Source organism: Spermophilus citellus, assembly GCF_964194105.1.
Source record: "Spermophilus citellus genome assembly, chromosome: 13".
Taxonomy (NCBI): Eukaryota; Metazoa; Chordata; class Mammalia; order Rodentia; family Sciuridae; genus Spermophilus; species Spermophilus citellus.
The window spans coordinates 77,692,705-77,709,922 of NC_138193.1; the positions used below are offsets into that span (position 1 = coordinate 77,692,705).

Sequence of the window (17,218 nt, forward strand, 5' to 3'; positions counted from 1 at the left end):
GTGTCTAACTACAACTAAAACATAAATATTTTAAAAAGTTTAAATACATCTCTGAAGATTAGAAAGCAATTTTTAGAAAGCGAAAATTACTTGAAATACCAGCATTATTTAAAATAGCTAAGGGCTAGGGATGTAGCTCAGTGGTAGAGCACTTGCCTAAAATGCATGAGCCAGAGTACCATAAATAATAAAACAGTAAAAAATGGAAATTACTCAAACGCCCATCAACACTAAAATGGATAAACGCTGGCAAGTTTCCAGTATGAAGTACAAAACAATAAAACTGAACATAAGCCAGGCACAGGGGCACACCCTCTGAATCTCAGCAAAAAGCAAGGCACTAAGCAACTTAGTGAGACCCTGTCTCTAAAAAAACAAATTTTTTTTTTAATACAAAATAGGGCTGGGGATGTGGCTCAGTTGTCAAGTACCCTTGAGTTCATTCCCCAATAACCACCACCCCCATCCCCCAAAAATTGCTGAACACAATCCATTGCACTCAACAGTATGAATAAATCTTACAAACTTAATACTGACTGGAAAAAAAAAATAGACTTGAAAGAAAGTCATGATTCCCTTTATACAGACTACAAAAATAGGCAAAACTGCCAGCGTGGGCTCTCTCCCTCTGGAGATAGCCAGCACTCAAGAAGGTGTATTCCTTGTTTTGCCCCAAAGGAGTCTCTATTGAGATTGCCCCATTCTTCTTGAATATGTATCTACTTTCCTAAATAAACTTCTCTATGCCTTTGGAGGGTAAGGAGAAACTGTCAGGTGTGGTGTCACATGCCTATAATCCCAGTGACTTGGGAGACTGTGAGGCAGGATGATCAAAAGTTCACAGCCAGCCTCAGTAACTTAGTGAGACCCTGTTCTCAATAAAAATAAAAAGGTATGTGGTTGTGGCTCAGCAGTTAAGCACTCCTAGGTTCAAAAAAAAAAAAGCAAAACTAATCTATTCCATTAAGGATCAGAACCAGAGTTATCCCTGGTAGGGAAAGGAAGCATAACAAGAGCTTCTATGGTTCCACTATTATTCTGTTTCATGTATAGGTATGCTCAGTTTTAAGAAAATTCAGTTATATACTTATGGTATAAGTACTTTCTTATATGGATATTCATTTATTTTAAAAATATTTTATAGTTATCAATGGACCTTTATTTACTTATACGCAGTGCTGAGAATAGAACCCAGTGCCTCACACATGCTAGGCAAGTGCTCTGCCACTGAGCCACAACCCCAACCCCCCCATATGTTTATTTAAACAAAGTAAGATTAAATTATTTATATATATCCTTTTGCCTAAGTTATCACTATAACAGAAAACAAAAAGTTGAATACATCAAACTGATATCAAGTGACAACTTAAACTTATTAAAATATATTTGAGGGGTTAGGGATGTGGCTCAGTAGTAGAATGTGTATTTAGCATGTGTGATGGCATGGGTTAAATCCCCCCTTAGCACCATTAAAAAAAAAAGAAAGTAAAATATACTTAACACTTAACTTATACTTAACAGTTACTTATACTTAACAGCTTCATTGTTAATGTACCTATTTTTCCTACTTAATAACATTTATCTATCTCTATTTGCTAAAGTCTATAACTAACGCATGGGCTTTTACAAGGAATCCACAAATATCCAGTCAAGACTTTCCAATATTTTGCCTTAAAAATACATCTCTAAAGCCATGCACACCTCTAAGATTTGACCAGCAACAGAAACTCCAACTGAAAGTTACACTGTAGCATCTTCAATTTCACCAATGAACATATACAACTCAAGCCAATTTTTTAGTTCAATTGCTTAAATGTAGCATTTATTATCCAATTATTATGTACTGCACAAACTTCCAGTTTTATTACCTACCAATCTCCATAAACTAATTTAACAGATAATGAAACTGCTCTCTCAGAAAGGTGAAGTAATTTACTGAAGACACCAAGAGCTGGTAAATAATAAAGCTGAGATGGGAAATATTACCCCTTTTGCCCTCAAGTCATAGTGATCAAGCTCTCTCATGTGAAACTACTAAAATCCCTCCATACCCCAGGGATATGCGTCATTTAAATATAATTAACTTATATTTAGGGTTATGTTTAAATTTTTCCAGTCATTTCCTTCGAAATTAGCTTAAATATCAATGATATACAGTTTAGGTTTTGATATAAGTGCACAGAGTTAACCTTCTAAAAAGTGACTATTATAATTTAAGAATAAATTCACATTTATAATCAACATACCTGATTCTCCATTTCTGGCAAGACAGCACTGTTCATCTGTTCTCCCTTTTTGCCTTTCAACAACCGATTTAGATCCTGATAAATGTCTTTTGTGGAAAAGTCAGCTCTTTTTCTTTCTGTGATCAGAATTCCTCCTCTCTGAATAACCTATTTTATAAGAAATACTATAAAATACTATGATAAAAGAAAAGCTGTTAACACTGACAAATATAAAGTGACAACCGTTTAATAGATATTAATCCATATTAATTTGGGGGGTAGAGTACTGGGGCAAACCTGGCACCTTGCTCATGCTAGGCAAGCACAATATAGCTGAGCTAGATTCCCAGCCCCATATTAACTTTTACACACGTGATAGCCATTGGCATTATTACTTAATAATACATTTTTTAAATATATAAAGTTTAATGGAAATTTGAAGAAATGTGGCTATAACACTTTCAAAATTACAGACCCAAAGTACAAACTTAACAGATATAATTACTCATGGAAAACTGCATTAGATATTATCTGTGCTAAAAATGTTTAACATAGATTTGCTATACTGTAGAAGTTCTTATGGTATTTGAGGCCTACAAACTAAAAAAAATTCCTTAAGGGAAACAGCCTTTTAAAAATATCTAAACCGGCCAGGCAATGTGGCACAAGTCTGTAATACCAGTGGTTTTGGAGCTGAGGCAGGAGGATCACGAATTCAAACCCAGCTTAAGCAACTTAGCAAGACCCTGTCTTAAAATAAAATATTAAAAAGGGTTGGAGGGGGCTGGGGTTGCAGCTCAGTGGTAGAGTGCTTGCCTAGCATGCACGAGGCACTGGGTTCGATCCTCAGCACCACGTAAATGTAAAATAAAGATATTGTGTCCACCTAAAACTTAAGAATAGATCTTAAAAAACCAACCAACCAATAAACAGATAAAAAGGGCTGGAGATGTAGCTCAGTGGTTAAGTGCCCCTGGGTTCAATCCCAGGTATGTTTAAAAAAAAAAAAGAGTCGGGGGTATAGCTAAGTGGTAGAGCACCCCTAGTTTCAATCTCCAGTATCACAAAAATTAAATAAAATTAATTAATTAAAATAAAATAAAAATATCTAAATGGCTAGGCACAGTGGCACACACCTACAATCTCAGCTACTGGGGAGGCTGGGGCAGGAGGATCACAAGTTCAAGGTAAGCATCAGTAAATCAACAACTTAAGGAGAACCTGTCTCAAAACACAGTATGCATGTATGTGCACATATATGTGTACATAAATAAAGAGCTTAGGATGTAGCTTAGTGAAAAAAGCCACTGGGTTCAATTCCCAGTACTGAAAAAAACCTAAACAATTATGTCTATGTAAATGGAACAATCAAAATTTGGTTAAAATAAAAAGAATCAGTAAAATAAGAGACTAAAAGTCCTACATGAAATATCAAAATGTAATACTAGGTCTGAGGGTGTAACTCATGTTTAGCTCTTGTTTAACAAGTTCCAGGGAATGGATTAGAATCCCAGCTCTACTAAAAGCAAAAAAATCCTAAAGAACTACATGCTATTTATTTAATATATCATGCAATAATAGTTACTGTAATGGTTACTTTTTCGGAATGAAGGAAGGCAGAAAGGACATGAAAAAGGGAGATCTGAGAAAAGATGTTAGGTAGAACAAGTCTTACAAGAGCTTATTCTGGGTGCTGGAAATAGAACCCAGAGCCTCATGCTAGACAAGCACTAACCACGGAGCTACATCCCCATCGCCCCCCAGCCTTTTTTTTTTTTTTTTTTTACTGTGCCTTGAGATTGTGATCCTCCTGTCTCAGCTTCCAAATCACTGGGATAACAGGCATACTCCATGGTACCTAACTTGATATCCTTTTCTTAAACTTTGTCATTTTTTTCTTTTCTAAAAATTTCCATATTGGCCTGATATCTTCTTAAAGGTAACTAAATTTCTTTCAAAGATAAACATCAAGGCCAAACAGGGTGGCACATGCCCATAATCCCAGCAACTCAGGAGGCTAGGATTATAGGTTCCACACCAACCTCAACAACTTAATGAGGTCCCTAAGGACTAGCAAGATCCTGTCTCAAACCATTAAAGAAAAAAAAAAAAAAGGAGACTTTTAAATTATGTTTTTTGAAAAATAAAACAGAAAATTGTGAACTAAAGAACATTTCCTAGACTTAGATTCCCTGTCACTAAGACCCAATTCCTTACCTGCCTCAGTTTCCCCATATCTCCAGCAGTCTCTCCTCCTGGTAAAATACATTCCTTTGGTCCAATCTGAATCAGGAGAGCCTCCAGATTGGAAAACTGATCATTATCAGGGAATTCACACAGTCCTAGCTTCCTCTGTATGGTATCAACATACCCAACTCCAACCTGTCTTTGACCATCAACTGTGGACATTTTAACACCCACAACACCAATGGAAGCTGACATATCATTGTTACCAAACAGAATGTCTTCAAACTGAGAAAGATTGCCAGGAGAAGCCTATGCAAAAATAAAGAAAAATTTTAAGAAGCTGTTTAATACTTTTAAAATCTTACTTGCAAACAAGAATTGTCCAACCTTAATTAATTTTATTAATTTTTTTTAAATTGCTCATCACCACATATTCAAATTATTGTTACACTTTTTATAAAATAACATCCTCCCCTTTTCAGCTGTTTTCACAACACCTGGGCACATTTAAAAATAATTCTTTCAAAAGTGATTTTCAATTTTAAGTGTGGCCACTGGATTTATATACACACAGTTGTAAAGGTACTCAAACCAGGAACCTTTTAATTCTGCTTAAATTTCTACACTCTGCCAAACTACCCATATATATACTCATATACATATACTCATATTTTCACACAATAGTTATATAATATATAAGAGCAGTATAACCAGCTTAAGTATTGACCTTGGAAAGTCACCTCACTAGATCAGTTTATCTATCTGTAAAAGGCAGAGATTTTCCTAGATCAATGATTTCCAAATAAAGGATCCTTGATTTATTTTCAATATTTCAAAAAGGTTAAAAATATCTCCTTAAGACTGTACTAGCTAACTAATGGTCTGATTTAATTGCCAGTGGAAGCTTCTACATATCTAAACCTAGGTTGCTGTTAATTTTTTGAGCACTGTCATGGTGCCTTAAATGGAAAATTCCATACCATAAAACTGTTTACACAAAAAATTTAAGGGCTGGGGATGTGGCTCAAGCGGTAGAGCATTTGCCTGGCATGCGCGCGGCGCTGGGTTCGATCCTCAGTACCACATACAAATAAAGATGTTTTGTCCACCGAAAACTAAACAATAAATATTAAAAAATTCTCTCTCTCTCTTTAAAAAAAAAATACTTTAAAAAATTATTTAAAATTTTGTATAAAATTACCTTCAGACTCTGTGTAAAAAGTATACACATATGAAAGACAAACGAATTGTGTTTAGAGTTAGGTCTTATTCCAAAAATATATTATATGAAAATATTTCAAAATCTAAAACATTTCACGTCTTAAACATCCAGATAAGGGATACTCAATATGTATTACACATGCGATAATCACAGTTCTTCAAATAAGCACAGTAACAGCCAAATTTAAGCAATCAGTAGCCACAAATAGTCTTTTAATTTCTTTCACATCATAATCAGGATGCTCATTTATCTTCTCATATTTCTTAATTCTTTATAATTATGGATTGCTGATTAAATCTGGACCAAGCTGGACATGGTAGTACATAACTATAATCTCAGGAGATTAAAGCAAGAGGACAATAAGTTTGAGGTTAGCTTAAGCAACTTAGTGAGACCCTGTCTCAAAATAAAAAATAAAAAGGGCTAGAGATGTAGTTCAGTGGTAAAGGGCCCTGGGGTATTGTCAATCCCCAATACCTCAAAATTTAAAAATAAAAAAAAATAAAAATTCCTAGCAAAGTCTACAATGTGGGATGCTAAGTTTTTCCATATGGAATGAAGATTGAACTACACTATATTTGAAGCAGCTTCATCAATATACTGAATATTATATGACACAATGTGTGTGTGTGGGGGGGGGGGGCTCACAGAAATTTAAAACCATAAAATATCTTTAAAAAACTTATAATTTTACCATTTATGAGGTACATATATAGGAGAAGTTTGAAGGACTTGCCATACATTAGACATTAGGGACAGAGAAAATGAAATCTGCTATAATCCAGAGCACCGTCCCTCTTACTACACATTCATTCCTTTCAAGAATAAACCTCACCTTCCCCACATTTTAACATTAATTTATTCCAGTATTTGAGAAAACACTTTATATAAGTATTGTGTGTGCACAAAAACATGGCCTTTCAGATAAGTAAGGAAGATCAGTTTCACTAATTTCCTTGAAGGCATTAGAAGCACGGTGACAGTGCTCAAATATGATCAACATTCAAAATTTCCATGTTTATATAAATATACATTCTAACAGAGTAAATACAAAGATACAAATGTGTAACAAGTGTACATAAGTGAGACAATGCAAATTATTTGCTATTCTTTAATTACAGTAAAATAAAATCCTTGTTTAATGCTGGAATTCAACTTTATGTACAGGATATTATCAATAGTTTTAAGGAACTATGACAAGGTTCAGAGTATTCAAAAACATCTTATAATGGAGAGCTACTAAATTTCCAAACACATGAACTGTAACCTTTTAACAACCACATGCTAAATTATATGAAAGTTTCTCAAAGCATTTTATCATCACAAGCTGGCTAACATATTAAACATCTAGTTAAATACTTCATAATTTTTTCTACCCTTAAAGAAAAGGGTTTATTAAAAAGGAAGATAATTACCTTAAATGCCAAATACCAATCATTCTCCTTGGATGCCTTATTTCCAGCTCTGTTTTTATAAACTTCAACTCTATACTGACGAACAAGTAGAAGATCTTTTACAAAAGATTCAAAATTCATTTTACTAAGCACAACACTCTGCAGAGTCTTTGCTCCTAAAAAACAAACAAATAAATAAATAAATTTTTATAATTTTGATAAGTGTTCAAGCACCTAACAATCTTTCCAGCCCTGGGTAACTAACTCACTCAATTAATTGTTTCTGGAGGAACTACTGTATGCCCCAGGAGCTACAGCAGATAAAGGGTATAAAATGGTGAAAAGACTTAACTCCCCTGGTCCTGTGGAATCTACAAATTAAAATTCTGGAAGAAATATAAAGACAAAAGAATCAGTACGTGCATATAGCCAACTTTTTGTTGTTGTGGTTTTATTTTGGTATGGGGGGACTGAACCCAGGAGAGCGTCCCTGGCCCTTTTTTGAAACAGGAACAGTGACAAGAGGCTGAGGCAGGATGGTCACGAGTTCAAAGCCAGCCTTGGCAAGACCCTGTCTCAAAATAAAACATAAAAAGGTCTAGGGATAAGGCTCAGTGGTGAAGTGCTCCTGGGTTCAAACCCAAGTATTATAACAAAAACAAAAACACCAAAAGCTGGCTGGGCATGGTGGCCCACAACTGAAATCCCAGCTACTTCAGAGGTCGAGACAAACAGATTCCAAGTTCAGTACTAGTCTATTTCTCAAAATTAAAAAATTTTAATTTTAAAAAGAGCTGGGAATGTAGCTCACTGATAGGGCACTTGTCTAGCATGTGCAAAGCCACCCCCACCACCCCAAAAGTTATTATTCATTCACATAGCTCAAAATTCAAAGGTTCAAAGGAGTACTGCAAAGTCTTTCTTTCACCATTGTCCCCTACACATCCAGGTCACCAATCAATTTATTACCTGCTCCACACAGCACTGGAGCTACCCCAAGCATCCATGATCCTCCAACCTCAACCCCCCCAGGAAGCTGGGATTGCAGGTGAGCAGCCACAGAAATGGGGCAGACCAGAACGCAAGTTCAAACTCAATGGTTAACTAATAGTATCAGTACTTTTCTAAACCCTGATTAGCAAAAATTTGGACTAATAGCAGTGTCCCAAGTGCTAATATAAACCCCCAGATTAGCACACTCAAGCAGCAACCCCTATCAGATCCCTATTGCCCTGTTAGAGTTCTGTTTCTCTACCACGCGGCCTGCGCAGTGGTTTCATTAATGAGGTTCTAGGCATAAAGTTAGTTAGAAGAGATCGAAATAAAACACACAGACAGTACCTTATTTATATTGCTAAGTCCGAGAAGGCAAGTCCGAGAAGGCTCACCTCTCTGGTTCCCACCTCTAGCCGCCCAGCAGGGCAGCGAGGATTACTCAGGGCTAGCAGGAGAGAGAGAGAGCGAACACGCCTGGGAGTAGCCTTTTATTTGGGGAACAAGAGATTCAGGGGAGAATTCCATCCAATGAAGGTTGAGGGGGGGCTGCACTCCAAGGTCAGGGTCAGTGATTGGTTCCCCGAGGTCAGTGGTCAGGCACACCCCCACACGGATGGGCTCTCTCATCAGGAAAGGGTCGGGAAAGCTTCGACAGAGCCAAAGCACCTCAACGGGAGTCACCCAATCACGTGTCAGAATGGCTTCCCACATGTTTCTATTTACACTTGCATAAGTCCTACTCTTACACTCACTCATCCTTGCCTGAGGATTTCATTCTTCCAATTCATGAGATAAGAACCCAGAAAGAAGAAATTGGCAGTGAACTACTGGGGTCTGCTGAAACACTGGAAGTCACAGTCTGCCATTAAGAGCTGCAACATGTCACTTAATGGTAATAGAAAAGAAACAGACTTTCTGAGCTGCAGAGGCTTGCAGTCTTAGGCAGACCCACCAGTCAGCTTAGAAGTGGAGAAACTCCAGTTTCACAACCACAAAAAAAATTTAAAATGACACTCTTCACAATATCAAGTTATTTGTTTAGTCCAAAATGTTAATAGTTCCACAGTGGAGATGCGGTCTTACATGAAAAATAAGTGTTTCAGCTATGTTTGATTGGCAGATATAAATTTCTTTGTAAAATAAATAAAACCACCCACACTGTCAAGTAGAATACTAAATTTTCTCCAGACATGGTACCCCATGCCTATAATCCTTGCCTTGGAAGGCTGAGGCAGGAGGATCACAAATTCCAAGCCACCATGGGCAACTTAGTGAAACCATGTCTCAAAATAAAAAATAAAATTGGCTAGGATTGTAGCTCAGTGGTAGAGAGACCCTGGTTCAATGCTAAGGAGGGATGTTCAGTTTTTATCAAATACAGATAGCATGAATTATTAGTTTAGAGTATACACTTGCTGCTGGGTCTGGTGGCTCACACCTCTAATCCTAGTGACTTGGGAGGCTGAGGCAGAAGGATCACAAGTTCCAAGGCCACCTATCTCAACATAAAAAGGGCTGGGGATGTGGCTCAGTGGTAAGCTTCCCTGGGTTCAATTTCTGTAGCCCCACCATCACCACCAAAAATGAAAAGATAATGGCAGGGCTGGGGGTAATATACAAATAACAAATATAAATAAATAAATGGCAGCAGAGCATAGTGGCACATGCCTGTAATCCCAGAGGCTTGGGAGGCTGAAAAAGGAGGACTGCAAGTTCAAAATCAGCCTTAGAATCTAGTAAAGCTGTATGCAATCCAGAGAGACTGTGGCAGGGAATAGAGTGGTTGAGTTTCCTTGAGTTCAATCTCTAGTGAGAGGGAGAAAGAATGAGGACCCGAAAAAAAGAAAAAGAAAAAAAGAAAAGGAAAGGAAAAGATTTGTACTCAAAATTTGGGACATAGCTTAGGCCCCAATCAGGTAATTAATTTTACATACCAGACAGAAATCCCTATTGCCAACAGACATCCTAAAATTCACTCAAATCTCAAATCTCTAGGTTGGTCCCTTAAAACATTTCTTATAATCTAATCTAAACTTCAATATCTACAGACCAGGCAGATAACAAATGAGCAACAGAGATCCAAGATAACAGATCTGATAGGTGGCATATAGCTTCAACAAAGACCTAAGTAACATGGGACCTGTAACAAAAAGGTGATAAAGGAAGACTCTGGACTCTTTAGGTCAGAGGGAACAGCTAGCTATTCAGTACCATTTTACTGCTGAACTACAGGAATATTTCTGTCCAAAGTTTCCAACTTGGCAGATTTTTATTTTTGTTTTTCAGTGCTGGGCCCTGGGCCTTAAGCACACTAGGCAAGCACTCTACCACTTAACCATACCCCAGCCCCAGATTTTTCAAAAGAATCTCACAATATGAATTTTTTTCATGAAATCTCCCAATTTAAAAAATACAATCAACTAATTCAAATTCTTATCAAAGCACTTTTTAGGCCTCAGTTTTCATCTCAGTAAGTTCAACAAACCCACATTTTCTTGGAATTGAACAGATCTGCTGTTTCCGTAGTTTGCATTCAGAAAGCAAGTTGCATGAAAATTACAAATACCTTTTCTAGATTATCATTCAGCAAAACCAGTACTCAAATTCTCAGAGGCCTATCTAGGCTGCAGCAGATTTAAATATCCAGCATTCACTATGCATCAGAACTTCAGCATACAATGGCAGGCCCCATTTAAATTATTTCCCACTTTTGCATAGCACAGAAGGTAACAACTCATTTGAATTTGCCCAAGCCTTCCCCAACTTCACTACTGAAAAGTCCTGTTTCAGGAACCCATCAGTCCCAGGCAAACCAGACTGACTGACTGTTCCATTAATCCAACTAGTTGAACTCCATCTAAGTTTTCTTGTGCTTGTGACAAAAAATCATTTTAAAAAAATCCATAAGGGGGCTGGGGATGTGGCTCAAGCGGTAGCGCGCTCGCCTGGCGTGCGTGCGGCCCGGGTTCGATCCTCAGCACCACATACAAAGATGTTGTGTCCGCTGAGAACTAAGAAAAAATAAATAAATATTAAAAATTCTCTCTCTCTCTCTCTCTCTCTCTCTGTCCCCCACTCTCTCTTTAAAAAAAAAAAAAAAAAAAATCCATAAGGTGTGCTGGCACATGTTTGCTACTCCAGAGTCTAAGACAGGAGGATCCCAAGTTCAAGGCCAGCTGGAACAACTTAACAAGACCCTGTCTCAAAGTAAAAAATAAAAAAGGGCTGGGGGTATATGTAGTTCAGTGATAGAGAGTCCCTGAGTTCAATCCCCAGTACCCTCACACACAAGGAATGAAATATAATTATAACATGTATGAACCTTGAAACAAAATACCACATACTATATGATTCCATTTACATGCCAAGTAGATACTGGCTGCTTAGGGCTGGAAAGATTTTGGGGGGAAACAGGGACTAACTAACAAAGGGTATGGGTTTCTTTTAAAGAGATGAAAATATTCTAAAATTTGCTATGAGGCTGGGGACATGACTCAGTGAAAAAACACTTACATAGCCCGGCCCTAGGTTCAATCCTCAGTACCATTTGAAAGAGAAAATAGGGAAAGGAGCTGGATGTTTTGGCATGCACCTGTAATTCCAGCTACTCTAGAATTGAGGCAGGAAGATCTTGAGTTACAGGCCAGCCTGGGCAACAAAAGAAAAATGCATTTAAAAAAAATAAGGAGGAATGACAGGTCTAAGATTTGTCAAAACTGGAAGTACAGCCTCAACCAGGAAATCATTCTACTCTAAAAGGCTCCTCAAAAACTGGGAATGTATAGAAATCACTGAGGATATCCTTAAATGAAAATTCCAATTTGGCAAGTCTGGAGTGGGGCCTCATATTCCAAAACTCTTAACACACACCCAAGTGATACCAATGCTCTGGTTTGTATACAATACTGAATAAGATTTCTCAAAAGAGTATTGGATTTTAGGTTTGGGCAGATGAGGAGGCCAGAAACAAACAGAAAATTGTTTTCCATGGAATAGGAACTAAGAATAAACAGCAGAAAAGTTTAGAAAAAAAAAAGAGGAACAATTGTTATGAGTCAAAGGAGGGAGAACAGAGACAGAACAAAGTAGTATGAAGACTTTGGGGAAGAAAATTTAGATGCATTAAGGGTTGCAGAAATAATATGGGAAGTCAATCTCCTGGTAGGACAGATATGGATGGATTTTAAGTATTCAGTGCAATAATTTAAAGAACTATTTCCTTCTGTTCATTATCTTAAACTGTATACAACACATTGTTTTGTGGTACTGGGGACTGAACTCAGGGAGTACTTTAAAACTGAATTATATCTCTGGCCCTTTTGTATATTGAGACTGAGTTGTCCAGGATGGCCTTGAATTTGGAGTAGCTGGGATTACAGGGACTACAAACAGGTGTCTCAACACATTTTAACATACATATGCATAGTGAAATTATTATTATAGTCAAGCAAACTAACACAACCATTAATTCACAGTTACCTTTTGTGGGGAAAGCACCTAAAATCTACTCTCTTGGTAAATCTGCAAGATACAACATTAACTATAGTCCTCTAGGATCACTAGAGATAGCAAATTAGATCTCTAGTTGTTAATTCTGTATAACTACAACTCTGTACCCTCTGACTCCCCATTTCCTTTCTGCTCCTGGTAATCATCATTCCACTGTTTCTATGTAGCTGACTGTTTTGAGAGTCCATATGTAAATGAGATCATGCAGTATTTTTTTTCTGTGCCTGGCTTATTTCACTTAGCATAATGTACTTGAGTTTCATACATGTCAAAAAATTCAGGGTCTTCTTTTTCTTTTTTTGGTACTGGGGATTGAACTCAGGGGCACTTGATCAACGAGCCACACCCCCAGCCCTATTTTTGTATTTTATTTAGAGACAGGGTCTGAGTTGCTTAGCACACCTGCTAAATTGCTGAGGCTGGCTTTAAATTCTGATCCTCCTGCCTCTGCCCCATACAAGCCAATGGGATTACAGGTATGCACCACCGCACCTAGCTAGGGTCTTCATTTTTAAGCCTGAATAATATTCCAACCTTACATTTCACTTCGGACAATTTACCAGCTTTGGGAAACAATGGTACATTTTGGGCTGGACTTCCTCCCTTTTTCAATTACTTTTGTCAACTTCTAGTAATAAAGTTCCAAATCTTTTTATAATTCTTATTATACTGCCCAAATAAAGACTAGAACAATATTTAAATATGCCTGCAGAATTAAGTCTCTAATGTAAGAAAGAGATCCTTGAGAATAACACACATTTCTTTGCTGACCTCTTTGGAAAGTTAAATTCACCTCCAGTCATATTCTCAACATGATTAAGATGAAGGGACCAACTAGGTTAGTCTAAGAAAACACCCCTGCAAAACACTGTTTTTTGTTTGGTTGGTTTTTGACAGCACTGGGGACTGAACTGAGGGCCTTAGGCATACCAGGCAAGCACTGTTGCCACCAAGCTATATCCCAGCAAAAAAAAAAAAAACACATTTTAATCTTCAAGAGCAACAAAATAAAAGCATTATGTTAAAAAAATCTATGCTTCAAAATAAGATTTCTGAATGTTCATACTACATTTTCTTCCCAATAAACAGATGTAATACTCAACACCCATAATTCCTTTCATAATGTAAATCAGAAAAACCACACCTATAATCCCAGGCACTTGGGAGGCTAAGGCAGGAGGATTCCAAGTTCAAGGCCAGCCTCAGCAATTTAGTAAGACCTTGTCTCAAAATAAAATATAAAAAGGGCTAGAAATTTGGCTCAGTGGAAAAGTGCCCGGAGCTCAATCCCCAGTAAAGAGAAGAGAGGAAAAAATAAATAAAAAGCCAAGCACTAGAATAGATATTTAGAAAAATCAGTGATCCAAATTATAGGAGTAAGTTTAGAACTTTTCACATCAGCTAGGCGTGGTACAGCATGCCTATAATGCCAGCAACTTGAGAGGCTGAAGCAGGAAGATTGCAAATTCAAAGCCAGCCTCGGCAACTTAGTGAGGTCTTAAGCAACTTTGTGAGACCCTGTATCTAAATAAAATACAAAAAAGGGCTGGGAATATGGCTCAGTGTTCTAGTGCCCCAGAGTTCAATCACCGGTACCAATAAATAAATAGATAGATAGATAAACGAAAATTAAAAATAAAAAAGGCCAGGGACGTGACTCTATAGGTAAGCACCCCTTAGGTTCAATCCCCTGTTCTAAAAAAGAGAGAGACTTTTTACATCAAATGCTAAAAACTACTCTAACTTGAACATAAAATAGCTAATTTAAAATTAGAAAGCAATTTAGACCATCATTAATTAATTATGAAGCAACCCATAAACTATTCCTGGGTGGTCTTTTAACTCCTTGTATGCTTCTACACTTGCCCCCTTCTGACCCATCCTCCAAACTACAGCCAAAGAGATCCAACACTCTACTGGGTATTTACTTAAGTCTTCAGATCTCTCATTGCCTACAACATAAAAAACCCTTTCATGGACTGGGGATATAGTTCACTGTTAGAGCACCTACTTAGCATGCAAGAGGCCCTGGATTCCATTCTCAGCAACACACACACACACACACACACACACACAAGAAAAAGAAAAAGCTTTTTGTGATACCCCACCACCACCACCCGTGCTGGGAATCAAACTCAGGGCCTTAAGCTTGCCAAGCAACAGCTCCACCACTGAGGCACATCCCCAGTCCATGATCTTGATCCCATCTACCTGCACCCATAATTTCCTACACCAGTAATACCAATCAACCTTTCAGGGCCCTCTTCCCCAGCAAACACCCAGTCAACCAAGTCTAAAGTGAAATTTGGCATCTTGGGTAATGCCTCTTCTGGTGTCTCCAGTCTTTGGTGATCCTGCTTCTATGCCTGCTAACCAACTTGTTATGGTCTTCACCTCCACTTCCATCTTAGCTTCACTTTGAACTGCAATTATTTCTGCCTCTCTCGCCGCTCAAGGGAGCTGAGAGCGAAGACGGTCTTTTCACCCAGCGTCCATAACCCTGACAACAAATTTCTATCTAATGAATAAAACATTTTCCAGCCACATCCCATTTGCACGTAGCAGCATAAGGATCAGCACAGAACTCCTTAATTCTCCCAGAATGTTCTTTCCGTTATCATAACTCCAAGAAATAGCAAAGAAACAAGGGAGAAAAGATATCAGCATTAACCATCTAGAACTTTCAGCCACACACAGTGAAAAGTTTGTAACCCTTCAGGAAGAAATGATGCTGCACAGGTAAGGCCAGGTGGAGAGAGAGAGAGAGAGAGAGAGAGAGAGAGAGAGAGAGAGCGAGAGCTGAATCCTGAACTGAAGCACACAGCTTCCATGACCACCTCAAGATCACACAGCCATAAATAAAGCGAGAGAGCCTCAACCAGATCTCTCCAGCACGAGCTCGCAGTGGTGACCGCTTCTCCACACTTCCCCTCACCTGAACCGGTCCATTACAGGTCTCCGAGCGGGACTAACGATAAAAATGGCGTGTCGTTGCGAGCAAAATGAAGTGGGTAACACAATGAAGTGTTATCAACACCTCCACCATTGTAAGTCGCATTCCTGGGCTGCTGGCTGCAGTTACAGACATCCATCCCGCCGAGGCGAGACTGCGGGAAGATGCAACCGAGCACCTGGCTCCAGAAACATTCCAGGAGGGTTCGCTGGGAGCCCAGGTGCGCGGCCGCGCCTCCCTGGCGGTGCAGGCACCGGAGAAAGCGGAGAAAGCGGAATTCCCTTTGGGGGAAGCAACGTTCGCACCCCCGGAGCTCGGCGCAGGAAAGCTGCCCGCCGCCCACTTCCCGACGGGGCACGGGAGCCGCCCACAGGCCCCGGGAGCCCGGTCCTCTCGAACCCGCGCCGCCCAGTCTCACCTGCAGGACCCAAGTACTTGATCACCCCCTGGGTCTTGAACACCTCTCGGGCGGCCAGCAGCGCGTCCTCGCCGTGAGCCGTGTAGAAGTCGCCCCGGTCGAAGAGGCGCACGGTGGTGGTCGGCTTCTCCGGCATGCTCTGGAAGAAGCGCACGAAGCCGACCTCGGCCGCGCTTTCCAACTGCAGCGTTTCCTTCGGTTGCACCGCCATTTCGGAACCTATCTACAGGCGAACGGAGGCAGCAGCACGACCCAGCACCCACCAGGATGTTTCCCGCCTCCCCTCCCTCGCCCCCCGGCGGCGTCCGGCCTCTGAGGCCGCGTCCAATCAGCATCCAGTGTTGCACCTCGGTGGGTGGGAGTCCGCCGCGGTAGCCAATCATAAACGGACGCCGTCCAGCTTCCCGCGCACGCTGAGGACTCTGCTTACTGCGCATGCCTGCGGGGTCATCCGCAGACCCTCGGACGCGAATCCTTAAAATAGAACAGTTCTCCAGGTTTTCCTGGGTGCGCCCTTAGCAGCCCAGGTGGGCGGGCAGCTGGGGTAGGCGGTGACCAGATGGGAAGCTATTGAGTTTATTTTGTGCCTTGAAGCTTGGTAATAAAATCACTAAGAAGCTTGAAAACAAAACCTAGCCTTCCTTCTCTCAGTATGTTTTTTAAACTTGTTCCCGGGACTCTCTCCCTTTTCCTTTCTAAGCAAACTGCCAACGTCAATATTTCAGGTTTATACTCCACAGCCTTTTTACTGCTCCCTGTTAGCCAGATTTTTTTTTCCATCGTCCCATCCGTTGAATTCATTGGAAAACATTGATTTAGCGGGGCATGGTGGCTCACGCCCTTAATCCCTGTGCCTCTAGAGGCTAAAGCAGGAGGATCAGGATCACAAAATTGGAGGCTGGCCTCAGCAATTTAGCGAGGCCGTTTCTCAAAAAATAAAAAGGTCTGGGGACGTGGCTCAGTGGTTAAGCGCCCTGAGTTCAATCCCCAGTAGCCACCACCCCCTCAAAATTAAGTTAGGGCCTGGGGGTATCTTTCCGTAGTAGAGTGCTTGGCATGTGGGAGGTTCTGGGTTCAGTGCTCTTCCCCGGAAAGGAAGGGGAGAAAAAAGGAAAAACATTTATAAGGCCTGAAAGGTGCCATAGTGTTCTTGGTTCTGGGGATCACCAGCAAGTAGAAAACTCACAACATTTGTTCTGCTTACCTTCTAATGAATGGATTCAGGTAATGTAGTAGATAACCTAAATGTTGCCAAGTGTTTGGGTAAGAAAAAATTCAGAAGGTGAGGGGGTTGAAATATTTTTAAACCTTAAG

At 39.6% G+C, this 17,218-nt stretch overlaps 1 protein-coding gene across 1 annotated transcript in view; it reads right to left on the reverse strand.

Annotated features, from left to right (window-relative positions):
- MSH2 (mutS homolog 2) overlaps positions 1 to 16,205 on the reverse strand; it is a 75,106-nt gene extending 58,901 nt beyond the window's left edge. Inside the window, exons 1-4 of the mRNA XM_081263927.1 lie at positions 15,905 to 16,205; positions 7,050 to 7,204; positions 4,443 to 4,721; positions 2,247 to 2,393 (exon numbers count right to left, since the gene is read on the reverse strand). Coding sequence (XP_081120053.1) covers positions 2,247 to 2,393; positions 4,443 to 4,721; positions 7,050 to 7,204; positions 15,905 to 16,115 — 792 coding nt within the window. The 5' untranslated portion in view covers positions 16,116 to 16,205. The remainder of the gene's footprint in view (positions 1 to 2,246; positions 2,394 to 4,442; positions 4,722 to 7,049; positions 7,205 to 15,904) is intronic.
- Positions 16,206 to 17,218: the final 1,013 nt, after the last annotated feature.